Source organism: Triplophysa rosa, linkage group LG7 (genome assembly GCF_024868665.1).
Source record: "Triplophysa rosa linkage group LG7, Trosa_1v2, whole genome shotgun sequence".
Classification (NCBI taxonomy): domain Eukaryota; kingdom Metazoa; phylum Chordata; class Actinopteri; order Cypriniformes; family Nemacheilidae; genus Triplophysa; species Triplophysa rosa.
Genome location: NC_079896.1, coordinates 10471738 through 10483210, shown reverse-complemented (window position 1 = coordinate 10483210; position 11473 = coordinate 10471738). Strand labels below are relative to the sequence as shown.

The following is an 11473-nucleotide window of genomic DNA, read 5'->3' as shown; positions in this document are numbered from 1 at the left end:
GCGACACTGGCTTCAGCGCTTGAGATGGAAGCACGGGCCTCTGCGGAGGCGATCGCTGCGGCGACACTGGCTTCAGCGCTTGAGATGGAAGCACGGGCCTCTGCGGAGGCGATCGCTGCGGCGACACTGGCTTCAGCGCTTGAGATGGAAGCACGGGCCTCTGCGGAGGCGATCGCTGCGGCGACACTGGCTTCAGCGCTTGAGATGGAAGCACGGGCCTCTGCGGAGGCGATCGCTGCGGCGACACTGGCTTCAGCGCTTGAGATGGAAGCACGGGCCTCTGCGGAGGCGATCGCTGCGGCGACACTGGCTTCAGCGCTTGAGATGGAAGCACGGGCCTCTGCGGAGGCGATCGCTGCGGCGACACTGGCTTCAGCGCTTGAGATGGAAGCACGGGCCTCTGCGGAGGCGATCGCTGCGGCGACACTGGCTTCAGCGCTTGAGATGGAAGCACGGGCCTCTGCGGAGGCGATCGCTGCGGCGACACTGGCTTCAGCGCTTGAGATGGAAGCACGGGCCTCTGCGGAGGCGATCGCTGCGGCGACACTGGCTTCAGCGCTTGAGATGGAAGCACGGGCCTCTGCGGAGGCGATCGCTGCGGCGACACTGGCTTCAGCGCTTGAGATGGAAGCACGGGCCTCTGCGGAGGCGATCGCTGCGGCGACACTGGCTTCAGCGCTTGAGATGGAAGCACGGGCCTCTGCGGAGGCGATCGCTGCGGCGACACTGGCTTCAGCGCTTGAGATGGAAGCACGGGCCTCTGCGGAGGCGATCGCTGCGGCGACACTGGCTTCAGCGCTTGAGATGGAAGCACGGGCCTCTGCGGAGGCGATCGCTGCGGCGACACTGGCTTCAGCGCTTGAGATGGAAGCACGGGCCTCTGCGGAGGCGATCGCTGCGGCGACACTGGCTTCAGCGCTTGAGATGGAAGCACGGGCCTCTGCGGAGGCGATCGCTGCGGCGACACTGGCTTCAGCGCTTGAGATGGAAGCACGGGCCTCTGCGGAGGCGATCGCTGCGGCGACACTGGCTTCTGCTCTTAGATGGAAGCTCGGGCTTCTTGGATGCTTCTTGTCGCAGAGCTTGCTTTCATGCTTGAAATGGAAAAGCTGGCCTCGGATAAGGCAATGTTGGCTTCTATGCTCGAAATGGAAGTGCTGGTCTCTGCCCAGGTATTCGCTGCGGCAATGCTGGCTTCCCACGCTTGGGATGGAATTGCTGACCTCTGCTGTGGCGGTCGCTGCGGCTATGCTAGCTTCCACGCTTGGGATGGAAGTGCTGGCCTCTGCCGAGACAGTTGCTTGCCGTGATGCTGGTGTCTACGCTTGAGATGGAAGTGCTGACCTCTGCTGAGGCAGTCGCTGCGGCTATGCTGGTTTCTACATTGAGAAGAAGTGCTGGCCTCTGCTGATGTGGCTTTGAAGATGCTTATTGCTGTTGTTGTGATGAAAGCGCAGGCCTCTGCCGAGGCGGTTGCTGCTGCGTTGTTGGCTTCTGCGCTTGAGTTGGAAGCACTGGCCTCTGCGGAGGCAGTCGCTGCGGCGATACTGGCTTCTGCGCTTAAGTTGGAAGCACGGGCCTCTGCGGCGATGTTGGCTTCTGTATTCGAGATGGAAAGCCGGGCCTCTGCGGCGATACTGGCTTCGCCGCTTGAGAGGGAAGCACAGGCCCGGCTAGGAGGGTCTGATAAGGTTGAATCGGTGACTGAAGGTTGAAAATATAGACGAAATGGCCTCTCCTGGTTTGGTCAGTCTTGCTTTGCTTGATGGAGTATGACATTGTCTCTGGATCGAGTGGAGATTTCCGAGGATCTTAGAAAACCGAAGAATGCCTGGATTAACATGGCGTCGAGTGCGCGGGCGACGTACCTGGAGTGGTATCCTTTGCGGAGGGTAGAGGTGCATTTGGTTAGTATTTCCGAGGTTATGGGTTGCCTGGCATCTGGACGGGTGGGCTGGGTTCTCTGGATGCTCTTGATGATCATAGATGTTTGTGAGCTTGCTGTGGCTGGTGATTGAGAGTTGAATATGAGTTTATGGAAGAATGGACTCCGCTCAGGTATCCTTAATTGAGCTGGCCTGAAGGTTTATTGAAATGTTGAGGAAGGAGATGAATGAGGTGATGGTGATGAGAGAATCGGGAAAGGGGATGTTGTACCCCTGGTGAAAAGACCTGAAACTTTTACATGCGGTGAGATATGCTTGGAGGGTCCTAGAGGGGATGGCCTGAATGATGGAACTGGGAGCTGAGAGAGGCATCGAGGAGGGTTTTCAGGGGGAGGTTTATTGGAAGATCAGCTCTGATAGGGAGGAACCAGTTCGGGCGCCAGCAGCTTGAACTTCTGCCAGAATCTGTGATCTGATGGTTCCTGAGACGGGAGGCGGTTCCATGCCAGTGCGTTGGCTGGCATGGGCATCGCTGATGCTGTGGCCAAAAAGAATTGCGGACGGGCCTGTGGAAAAGAGAGAAGGGAGGGAATGGCAGCCGCTTGAGCGGCTAGCGGAGGCATGCTCGCGCTAGCAGCGGCTTCTTAAGTGGCTGTGTAAGGTCCGGGGACCGGCGCCTGAGTCGCTAGCGGAGGCAGCCTCACGCTAGTGGTCAAGAGCCTGGGGCGGGGAAGGGGTATGAGTGAGCCGTGGCTCCGGGTGGTAGCAAGCTAACGTAGCTTGGGTGGCTAGCAGTGACAGCTACTGATGGGGCGTTGGCAGGAGCCGTGCGCTGCAATGCGGCTGGAGGGATGAGCTGCTGGAATCTCTCGACTGGGTGGTCCATGGTGTCCTAGGAATCCGTGGTGCTACCCATGCTGGCTGGTGGCTTGCTTGCGCTGCTGAGGTGGCTTGAGGTGGCCTGCTGCTGCGACCTGACGATCGTAGGCTCTTTCTCGTGAGCAGGGGTTTAAACTGGACATGTTGTGGTCGAATGTCGTCTTGTGTAGCCGGAATATGATACTGAAAAGTCTGGGGATTGTTCGCTTCTGGCTGGGGACTGCCAGAGAGCCCATATGACTTGCAGGTATGCGACGATGTTTAGTTTCGTATGGCGAGTTTGTGAGCGTATAAATGTCTCTGACACCTCAGTGAACGCACAAGGTCTGTTTGCAAAGGTTAAAACAATAGTTGCAAGTTTACATAGATAGTGATAAAGTCTTGTGTAGGTGATACCTGTGCTTGAAGAAGGAGTTATTCCAGTGTGTGCATGATGCTTAGCTTTATGTGCGAGCAGGGAGACGCTGAGAGTGAGCAAGTTACCGTATGATACGGAAAAATTTTTTAGTTAACCAACAATCCCTTTAGGAAGTGCCGATTATGTTACTAATCTCTGGAATTTTACGTTGTTTAACTGTCGTTCGTTGAACAGCACGGGCGCTGAGGAGGTGCACCCGTGCTGGCCATCGATATACCATTCTTGAGTGCAACAGTGGCAACGGCATGACAGTGGGAAAGCAAAATGTAATTTAAAGTAAAAAGATTGTACTCACCCAGCTTCTTGCGCAACAGCGAGTTCGGCGGTTCAAACACTAGTAAACTCAGTTTTTACATCGTACATTGTGAGGTAACTGAAATGAGTCATAGAATTTGGGGTTGATTACAGTGACTGCATGGAACGACAGAATGAATTGTTTCACCCAAGATGATTGTTTCTCTTTGCAGAAGATGGGTGTACAGCCATTGAAACGTTAACATGTTGGCATTAGCGTATCGTTATTGGATTGGGTCGAAATACGGTGATCTTGCGAGCCTGACTGGCATATGTTTAACTGGTGCCGGCGTCTGAACACTCGTGTCCCATTAGCAGTGAGCTAGCAGCGAGCCAGCGTTAGCAGCGAGCCGGCGTTTAGCAACGAGCTAGCATACTGGCAGCAATTGCATCTGGGAACGAACGAGGTGACGTGCGCGACGTAAACCAGCGGGGATACGGAATCACTTCCCGAAACTGCGAGGAAGAGGTAAGTGGAAATGTTGCTTACGGATCGAGCCTGCTGCTCGGCTGCAGCGCTTTTAAAATCCGTAGGATCCCTTGAATACCTTACGTCCTTCCTGAGTTAATGAAATCCTTTTAGAGTTTGGTTTTCGTTTGGTAATATTTATCGAAAAGCAAAGAAACCGTGTGTTGCAAACAAGCTGCTGTTTTGCGTGTGCGTCTATGAGCAACGCTGTTGTGAAACGTCCGAGACATGATTACTACTTGTAAAGATCCTCGGACATAGCATCGAACGGAACTTATCGATGCTGATCTGAAGAGATGAAGCAGGTAAGATGGTTTCCCTATTTATAAGAGTGCTTGCTTGAGTTGATAGGGTAGACGCAGTGATTGCTGATGGTAGACCAGCCGGGCTGATTAAATGCTCCATCTCCTCCCGAACTTTGTTAATTAAACATCATTTGGAATTTGGAAGAAATGTTGTCGCTAGTTCGCAGAATTTAAAAGGGTAACACGCGCACACACACAAACCCATCTATCAATGCAACTAAGGATTATATTAGGGATGCACCGATACCATTTATTAAAGACCGAGTACCGATACTTTTTTTCTGGTACTCGCCGATACCGATACCTATAACCGATGCCTGTATAATGTACAATTATGTTAATAAACCAGTATCTTACTGGTACATTTGTTTTCTTTTGTTTTTAGGTCTACTTAAATTTAAGTACTATTTTTAAATTAAGTTCAATTTTTTTATGATAAGTAGCACAATTTTACTAGCACATTTACTTCAGTTTGCTATAGTAAACAATATACTCTGTGGTCGAAGGATAAACAATTTAAGGGGGGTGGTGTGGTAAAATGTGAGTGTATTATAACCTGTTCAAGTCAACTGGACTTTTATTTTGACAGATCGCCGCAAATGGTGTTTGTTTATGTCTTCGTGTCCTCATCCAACCACACCACTCTTTCACACACATTCAAGCAAAACAAGCAGAATACATATTTAAACAGTATCTGAATATTTCGCTAGCTGTTACGTTAGCTGTTAGCGGTTCAGCGCTAATTTCTTGTTAGGAAATAATACATTTGCCAGATTCCATGCCATTCCGTGTTGTACAGCAAATTCTGTTTTTATGCCTGGATTCCTCGATTCTGTCTGCGTTTTCCGCATTGCGGAAATTATAGGGCTCTATGTATGTCACGTGAGGTATCGGTCATTGGTATCGGTGTACGAGTACACGAGCTTGGTATCGGGCCGATACCCGATGCTGGTATCGGTGCATCCTAGATTATATAAAACAAAAAATGTGTCACACTTTTCAAGACCCAGAGCATTTTATAATATTTATCCTACACAGAAATTCATGGGGACAAAGATGGTCTTTCACACACCAATCACAGAGCCCGGGACAACATTCCTATTTCTCCCCCTGACAATGGCCCTGATTTTGCACATCAAGAGAAAATGATGAAAGGACTGTCATCTAAGGTAACATCAAACATCTCTGTGTTACATGTGCTTTAAAGCACACACACGCATGCACGCATACAGTACACACACACACACACACACACACACACACACGGAACGCAACCAGATACAGCATTGAACCTTGACTATGCATTATCCAGACAGCACCTATTTTTAGCTATTTTCTCTCTCCCTTGGCTTACCTGCGGCACACTGCTCCTCATCTGCTCCATTTTCACAGTCCCTTTCGCCATCACAGCGCCATGACATCGACACACACTTGCTTGTTGAGCCGCCACAATCGAACTTCTCTGGTGGACACGTCTGCCGACCTGCTAGAGAAAGAAAAGAAATATCAATGTTAAAAAGTGATTCATAAAACGATTGCAGTGTTTAGTTTTATTAAAAATACACCATTTAGTAACCACAATGACGCAAAACATCGAATACAAATTTGTGTCATTGCAGCTGTTATATTAAACCAATAAAGCACTCGGTGATGTGTTATATTGTGAATACATTCTGTACCAACAAATTAAGAAGTCCTAATAAGTTTGATGATATGCAACTGTACCAAACACACAAATATCTCCACTGGCCACATTGTAAACCAAATCCGAAGCCCGCTGAAACATTTTCAAGTTTCTTTCAATATCACACAGCTTTCCCAAGACAGCTCCATAAATTATACATCTCTACACGTCTAGGAACCAAACTACAAATCAATACTCCCCAGACTGATTTCTCTCAGTCCCATTCTTCTCAGCCGTTTGAGTACTTTTCTCTTTATAAAAGAAGATTTATGAAGACCTTCTCACCTTCTATGACTCCTAGAATCCGTGTCTGTGGCCCATTGTCGCTTGAACCCTATCTGTAATCATATACGTGAATGGTGCGTCTCGTGCTGGATTCTCCTATTGTGAAACCTTCTCTCAAGAAATGGGGAAAAGACAGCTGTGAATCTCATTTGAAGTATCTTTATATCATAGACGGCCATTGTGGCTCTGTAAATTGAGGCACAGCCTTCATCTGTGGAAGCTATATTGTATTTGAACTGAGGGGCGAGACTGACAAAACTTCCATTGAAGTCTGAAGCTTGAACGAACATTGAAAGGCTTGTTTGTGTGTGACTAGGGAAATGTATGTGACAGACTGGGTTTGTTTGAACTGTTTGCTGTGTGTTTGTATTTGGCTTTGTCAGCATGTGTGTCTGAATATACTGAATGACCTATTCTAACCAATTGGCTGACTGCTAGAGATAGCAAGGCCTCCTGGGAAACGCAGTCTTCTCTTATCTCTACTATATGCGCTCTGTCCTCTTTTTAAAGACTACTGTGCCCACAGGGTTTTTTATTCCGGCACCACCCATTCATTCTTGGTACTCTCTGGTCCACACAACAAAAATGTAGATTTCAACTTAATTCTCAATACTACTACATAGGGTTGTCACGATAAACCGACGTGATTTATGCACAGCTTTTGAGTGAAGTACAGGAAAATGCTACTGCATCCGAAAGCCAGAGGGCGCTCTCATGCGGAAACTCCAAATACGCACTGCAGAAGATGACCATAACATGTTCTAGAATCTAGGAAATGCCTATGGACATCTTTTTATCACTGTTACTCAAGCCTCATCAGGTATTTTTATGATAATAAAGTATATTTATAATGATCATGTCTGACGTGTGTTGCTTTTTCAAATGCACATTATACGCGACTCAAACTCGCACTGCTTTTAGATCGAGCAGCATTTCCTACTGATCCCAGAGACGTGCTTCACGGACAAGCTACGCATTAAAAAAAATATTGACACATTGCATATCGCAGCCAGCTCGATTACAATAGGATTTAGTGGTATCGCGATAAATTATCGAGCAGCCCTACATGTTTGGCTATAGTACTAAAAGTGGCCAGAGTTTAGCATTTATTAATCACAGTATGTAAATAGTTTAACAGGGTGCTTAGAATCGACCCTGAAACTAAAACAAAACAGAAATGTCTAAATCCAGAAATATGTTGCTTTCAGAGACAGTACACAAAAGTACTACATTTATGTATACATTTAATTGATAAATATCATTAAAGTTTCAATGTGTCATTTTTTGGAGGATCCATTGACAGAAATGCAATATAATATAGACAACTATGTGTTCAGAGGTGTATAAAGACCTTACATAATGAAGCGTTAGCATGAGCTATTTCTATCTACATACACCACGGGTCCCATTGCATGGAATTTGCCATGTTGTTTCTACAGTAGCCATAAATGGACAAACAACACTATAGAGTGAGGTTTCGTAAATACGTTATCTTATTCAGCAAAGAAGCGAAAACGCGACAATAGTGATGTCCGGTTCGCAAATGAATCGTTCTTTTGAACAGGTTCTTTTCAGTGAACCGGTCGATCCAGTTCACCAAATTGGACTGAATCGTTCTAAAACAGTTCGCATTTCCACTAAGCACTTAATCACAAATTACTTGAATTACTCATTTTCTGGCCATCTGACTCGCAATAAACAATGTTAATATTCACTTAATCCAATACTGAAGTGATCTGGTGTGAAGGGAGAACTGATGAGCATGAACAGCTGATACCAAGCGCTTTCAGATCACCAGTACACTGAGCCGGGATGTGCCAATGATACTGCGTATGCGTTTAATTTTTAAAGCGGACAAAAAGCTTGTAAAACACATTTTATTGAACCTCAGGGGTGTAATCCCATAAAATACATTGGAAATATGTTTAAACTTAATTACTGCCTTATCACCGTATGTACACCAATCTGCAGCGCCATTTACGTGCATACTAGAGCGGTTCTCGTTCTCGAGTCAAGAACCAGTTGCAACAGCTTTTGGATCACAAGTACACTGAACCAAGATTTGACGTCCGATTTGAGAACTAATGCTACGAGTGCACGTGAACTGAGGATTTAAATAAGTGGAACAATCTGGCAAAATGTACGTTTATTTAAAAACAAATTAATAGTATTGGATTATGTATGGATCATATAGTTTCTGTAAAAACGCTGATGACGATTAATTTATTCACTTTAAGACTTAAACCATAGTTTACACATCACTGTGCCTGTATTTGTGTGCTTTAGTTGCAAACGTAAATGTAAGAAACATGTCAGATCATGATTATGCGTTTTAACTGACCGAAGTGATTACTGATTTATATATTTGAATGTGTGTTGACCGTATCTTCATCCCAGCCGGCCGGGATGATAGACTTGAAACATTACGTCATCGCGAATGACGTCATTACGTTAGGACATAAAAGAACCGATGAACCGTTTTTTTTTTAACCGGTTCATTTAAATGAACTGTCCAAAGAACCGGTTCGTGGAAAAGAATCGGACATCCCATCACTACGCGACAACATCAGTGTCCTGCGAGAACCACCGTAGTTCTTCGAATAGGAGGGGAAGGGGTGGAGGGAGAAGTTGGTTGCAGTTCACAACCTCACCCCTAGATGCCGCTAAAATCTCCACATTGCTCATTTAAATCATATACTTGCCTTATAGTGGCTAAAAATTACCCTTCTTTCTAGATATCACCATCATATTGATTAACAGCTACTGTAAGTTTATCACTTCTACTGTTGCTAGAATATAACAATCCTATCAGCAATATCACTGGTTAAAAACAATTGTGATCATTAGCTGGTTCTGAACTACGGAAGCACCGAAACGAAAATTCTTGGCCGAAGCCGAACATGATGTGAAACACTTGGCCGAATAATACCGAACACCGAACATGGTTTTTTGTATTTCTTCTATTTATTAAAGCCACAATATGGAAGAATTTTGTTATGAAATATCCAAAAATCACTTGCACAGTGTGATATATTTCATGCAGTTGTGTACTTACATTATCCCAAATGTTCCCAAGAATGAGCAAATCCAAAGAAATTCCTATTTAAAATAATGGCCCGTCTCCGCACTACCCAGTTTCCGGTTGTAGAAACTACGGCAACACGCACATGCGGAAGTGGTTATACAGCATCTGGGACGCAGCATCTGTTGTTCTGTTATTATGGATCACGATTACTCTTTGGCGAGTAAAGGAAGCCCAAAAAAAGTGTAAACGTAGGCCAAATGAGGCAAGCAGGCTTAAGGACAAACGAAGAAAAAAATGTTTTAATATCGGCATGGCGTTTTCTAAATGGAGAGAGCTTCGCGACCAACTTGGACTCGACAGAGACTCCGCTCTCGCATGTGTTTTAATAGACAGGTAAGCACTTTTTTTATTGTACACTCATGCACAGATTATTTGAATAGTTATGAATGCAGTTACCCTATGAAATACAGTATATGTCGCACAAAAATATGTAGCCAATAACGTTACTTGTAAATGCTGTGGGTTCGTTCCAATTTACTTTTTAAACGACGACTGTATGACTGTTTTAAACAGGTAAAACTGTGTAGCATTACGCTACCAAATCAATTGACAAAGTCCAATATCAGTCGCGGGCTAACGTAGCATTACATTCCACGTTTCTTGCAAGCTAATTCATTACGATGACATAAAATACAATTAATTCATTACCTCGTCCGTGAACATGATGGGCGATCTCCATACGCCTCTGGGTGGTGAAAACGACATGTCCCATAATTCCACTCTCCTACATAACATCATTTAGCTTCGCCTTTTGTTGTTGTTTCGAAAGTGCGCCATCTAGCGGTCCAAATATTCCATATTGTGGCTTTAAGCCATTTTTTTCACTATTGCACAAACTGAATAGTCAAAATGTGCTTTTTATAATTTGTCTTGCTTTTCAATAAAATATAATACAACTTAATATAAAATTGAGCAAAACAAAGTTAATTAAAACAAAAAATTGAGCCCTCTCCCTTCATGAATAGCCTATATTAATTAGGCCTATAACTGACTGCTAAAAGAATGTAATGTAAGTTACTCTGTACCCCTACAACAAAACACTTCATTAAAAACTGTCATTCCACATTAGGCCTAAGCTAAAAATACGAATAAACGAAAACTGTTGGATTATTATAGGCTACATTGCAAAATGATTTTAAGAGAAAAAAACATCAAATGCAAGCAATTCTGACTGATGCTGACTGACAACCATATCAGTTCACGTCTCTCCTCCAAACTCCGCCCATAAAAGATGACTGTTCTCTAAAAACTACTACTGTCAGACAACCCGCTTCCGTCTGAAGTAAAGTTACCGACTGGTAAAGACGCTTTCATTCGGAAATTCCCGTGCTGTGTCTTTGACACTTTAAAATGCTCCACACACACGCTGCCAAAATGTTTGGGGCAGTAATAAAGCACACATCTCTCTCTCTCTCTGCGCTGGTTGCTGCTTGATCGTATCACGATCACACCGAACATGCGTTTTTTGCTATTTTCGGTGCCCGAACATTCGGTGCATCCCATATCACTCACTCTGCTAATTGAATGTTCAGCGGATGAAACTGTAAAAAAGTGGTGAGCTCATCGCTTTCACGGAGACAGGAGGAGTCAATAGTCAAGGGTTTCTTTATATGAAGAAAAGTAAGAAATAGTTCAATCCGCATTCTCTGTGAAGTAAGAAAAATCCTCCAGACTGCAATCCAATTCCTCCTGGGAAAATGAAGTTATGGAGGAAGCGCTGGGAGGGGATGAGATTAGATTAACATATTTATCTAATAATGTAAAATCATTTTTTGGTGCCGGTTGTAACGTGGTTAATCTAAACTGTGGAAATGAAATTTCTCAGATTTGCTTCAGTGAGCCCAAAGAAATAATCATTAGCTTCTCGCAAAACCACATTATATTAGACATGCAGTTTCACTCAATAATGTCCGAGTGATCAGTTTCACAAGAGCACATCCACATGTGAATGTTGAGAATAGTGTGAATGCCTATCACCAGTGTAGAGAATCTAGCATAAACCAAATGGTTGGAGTCATTGAAAGTAGAGCCATCAACCCCCTTTCACTCCCCTTTCTCCTGGTTTCTTGATACGATCATCAAAAGACCAGAGTCAAAACCTCTCACTGAGAGTGTTGATAACCTTTTGTTTCTCTGTTGGATATTTTACGACTCCTAAACTTCAAAGC

At 44.9% G+C, this 11473-nt stretch overlaps 1 protein-coding gene across 7 annotated transcripts in view; it reads right to left on the bottom strand.

Annotated features, from left to right (window-relative positions):
• lrp8 (low density lipoprotein receptor-related protein 8, apolipoprotein e receptor) overlaps positions 1-11473 on the bottom strand; it is a 177174-nt gene that overhangs the window by 61267 nt on the left and 104434 nt on the right. For 4 of the 7 annotated variants that reach the window (XM_057338736.1, XM_057338739.1, XM_057338738.1 and 1 more), the window contains exon 4: positions 5606-5737. In XM_057338736.1, coding sequence (XP_057194719.1) covers positions 5606-5737 — 132 coding nt within the window. The remainder of the gene's footprint in view (positions 1-5605; positions 5738-11473) is intronic. The other 3 variants (XM_057338737.1, XM_057338741.1, XM_057338743.1) reach the window with 1 other exon arrangement.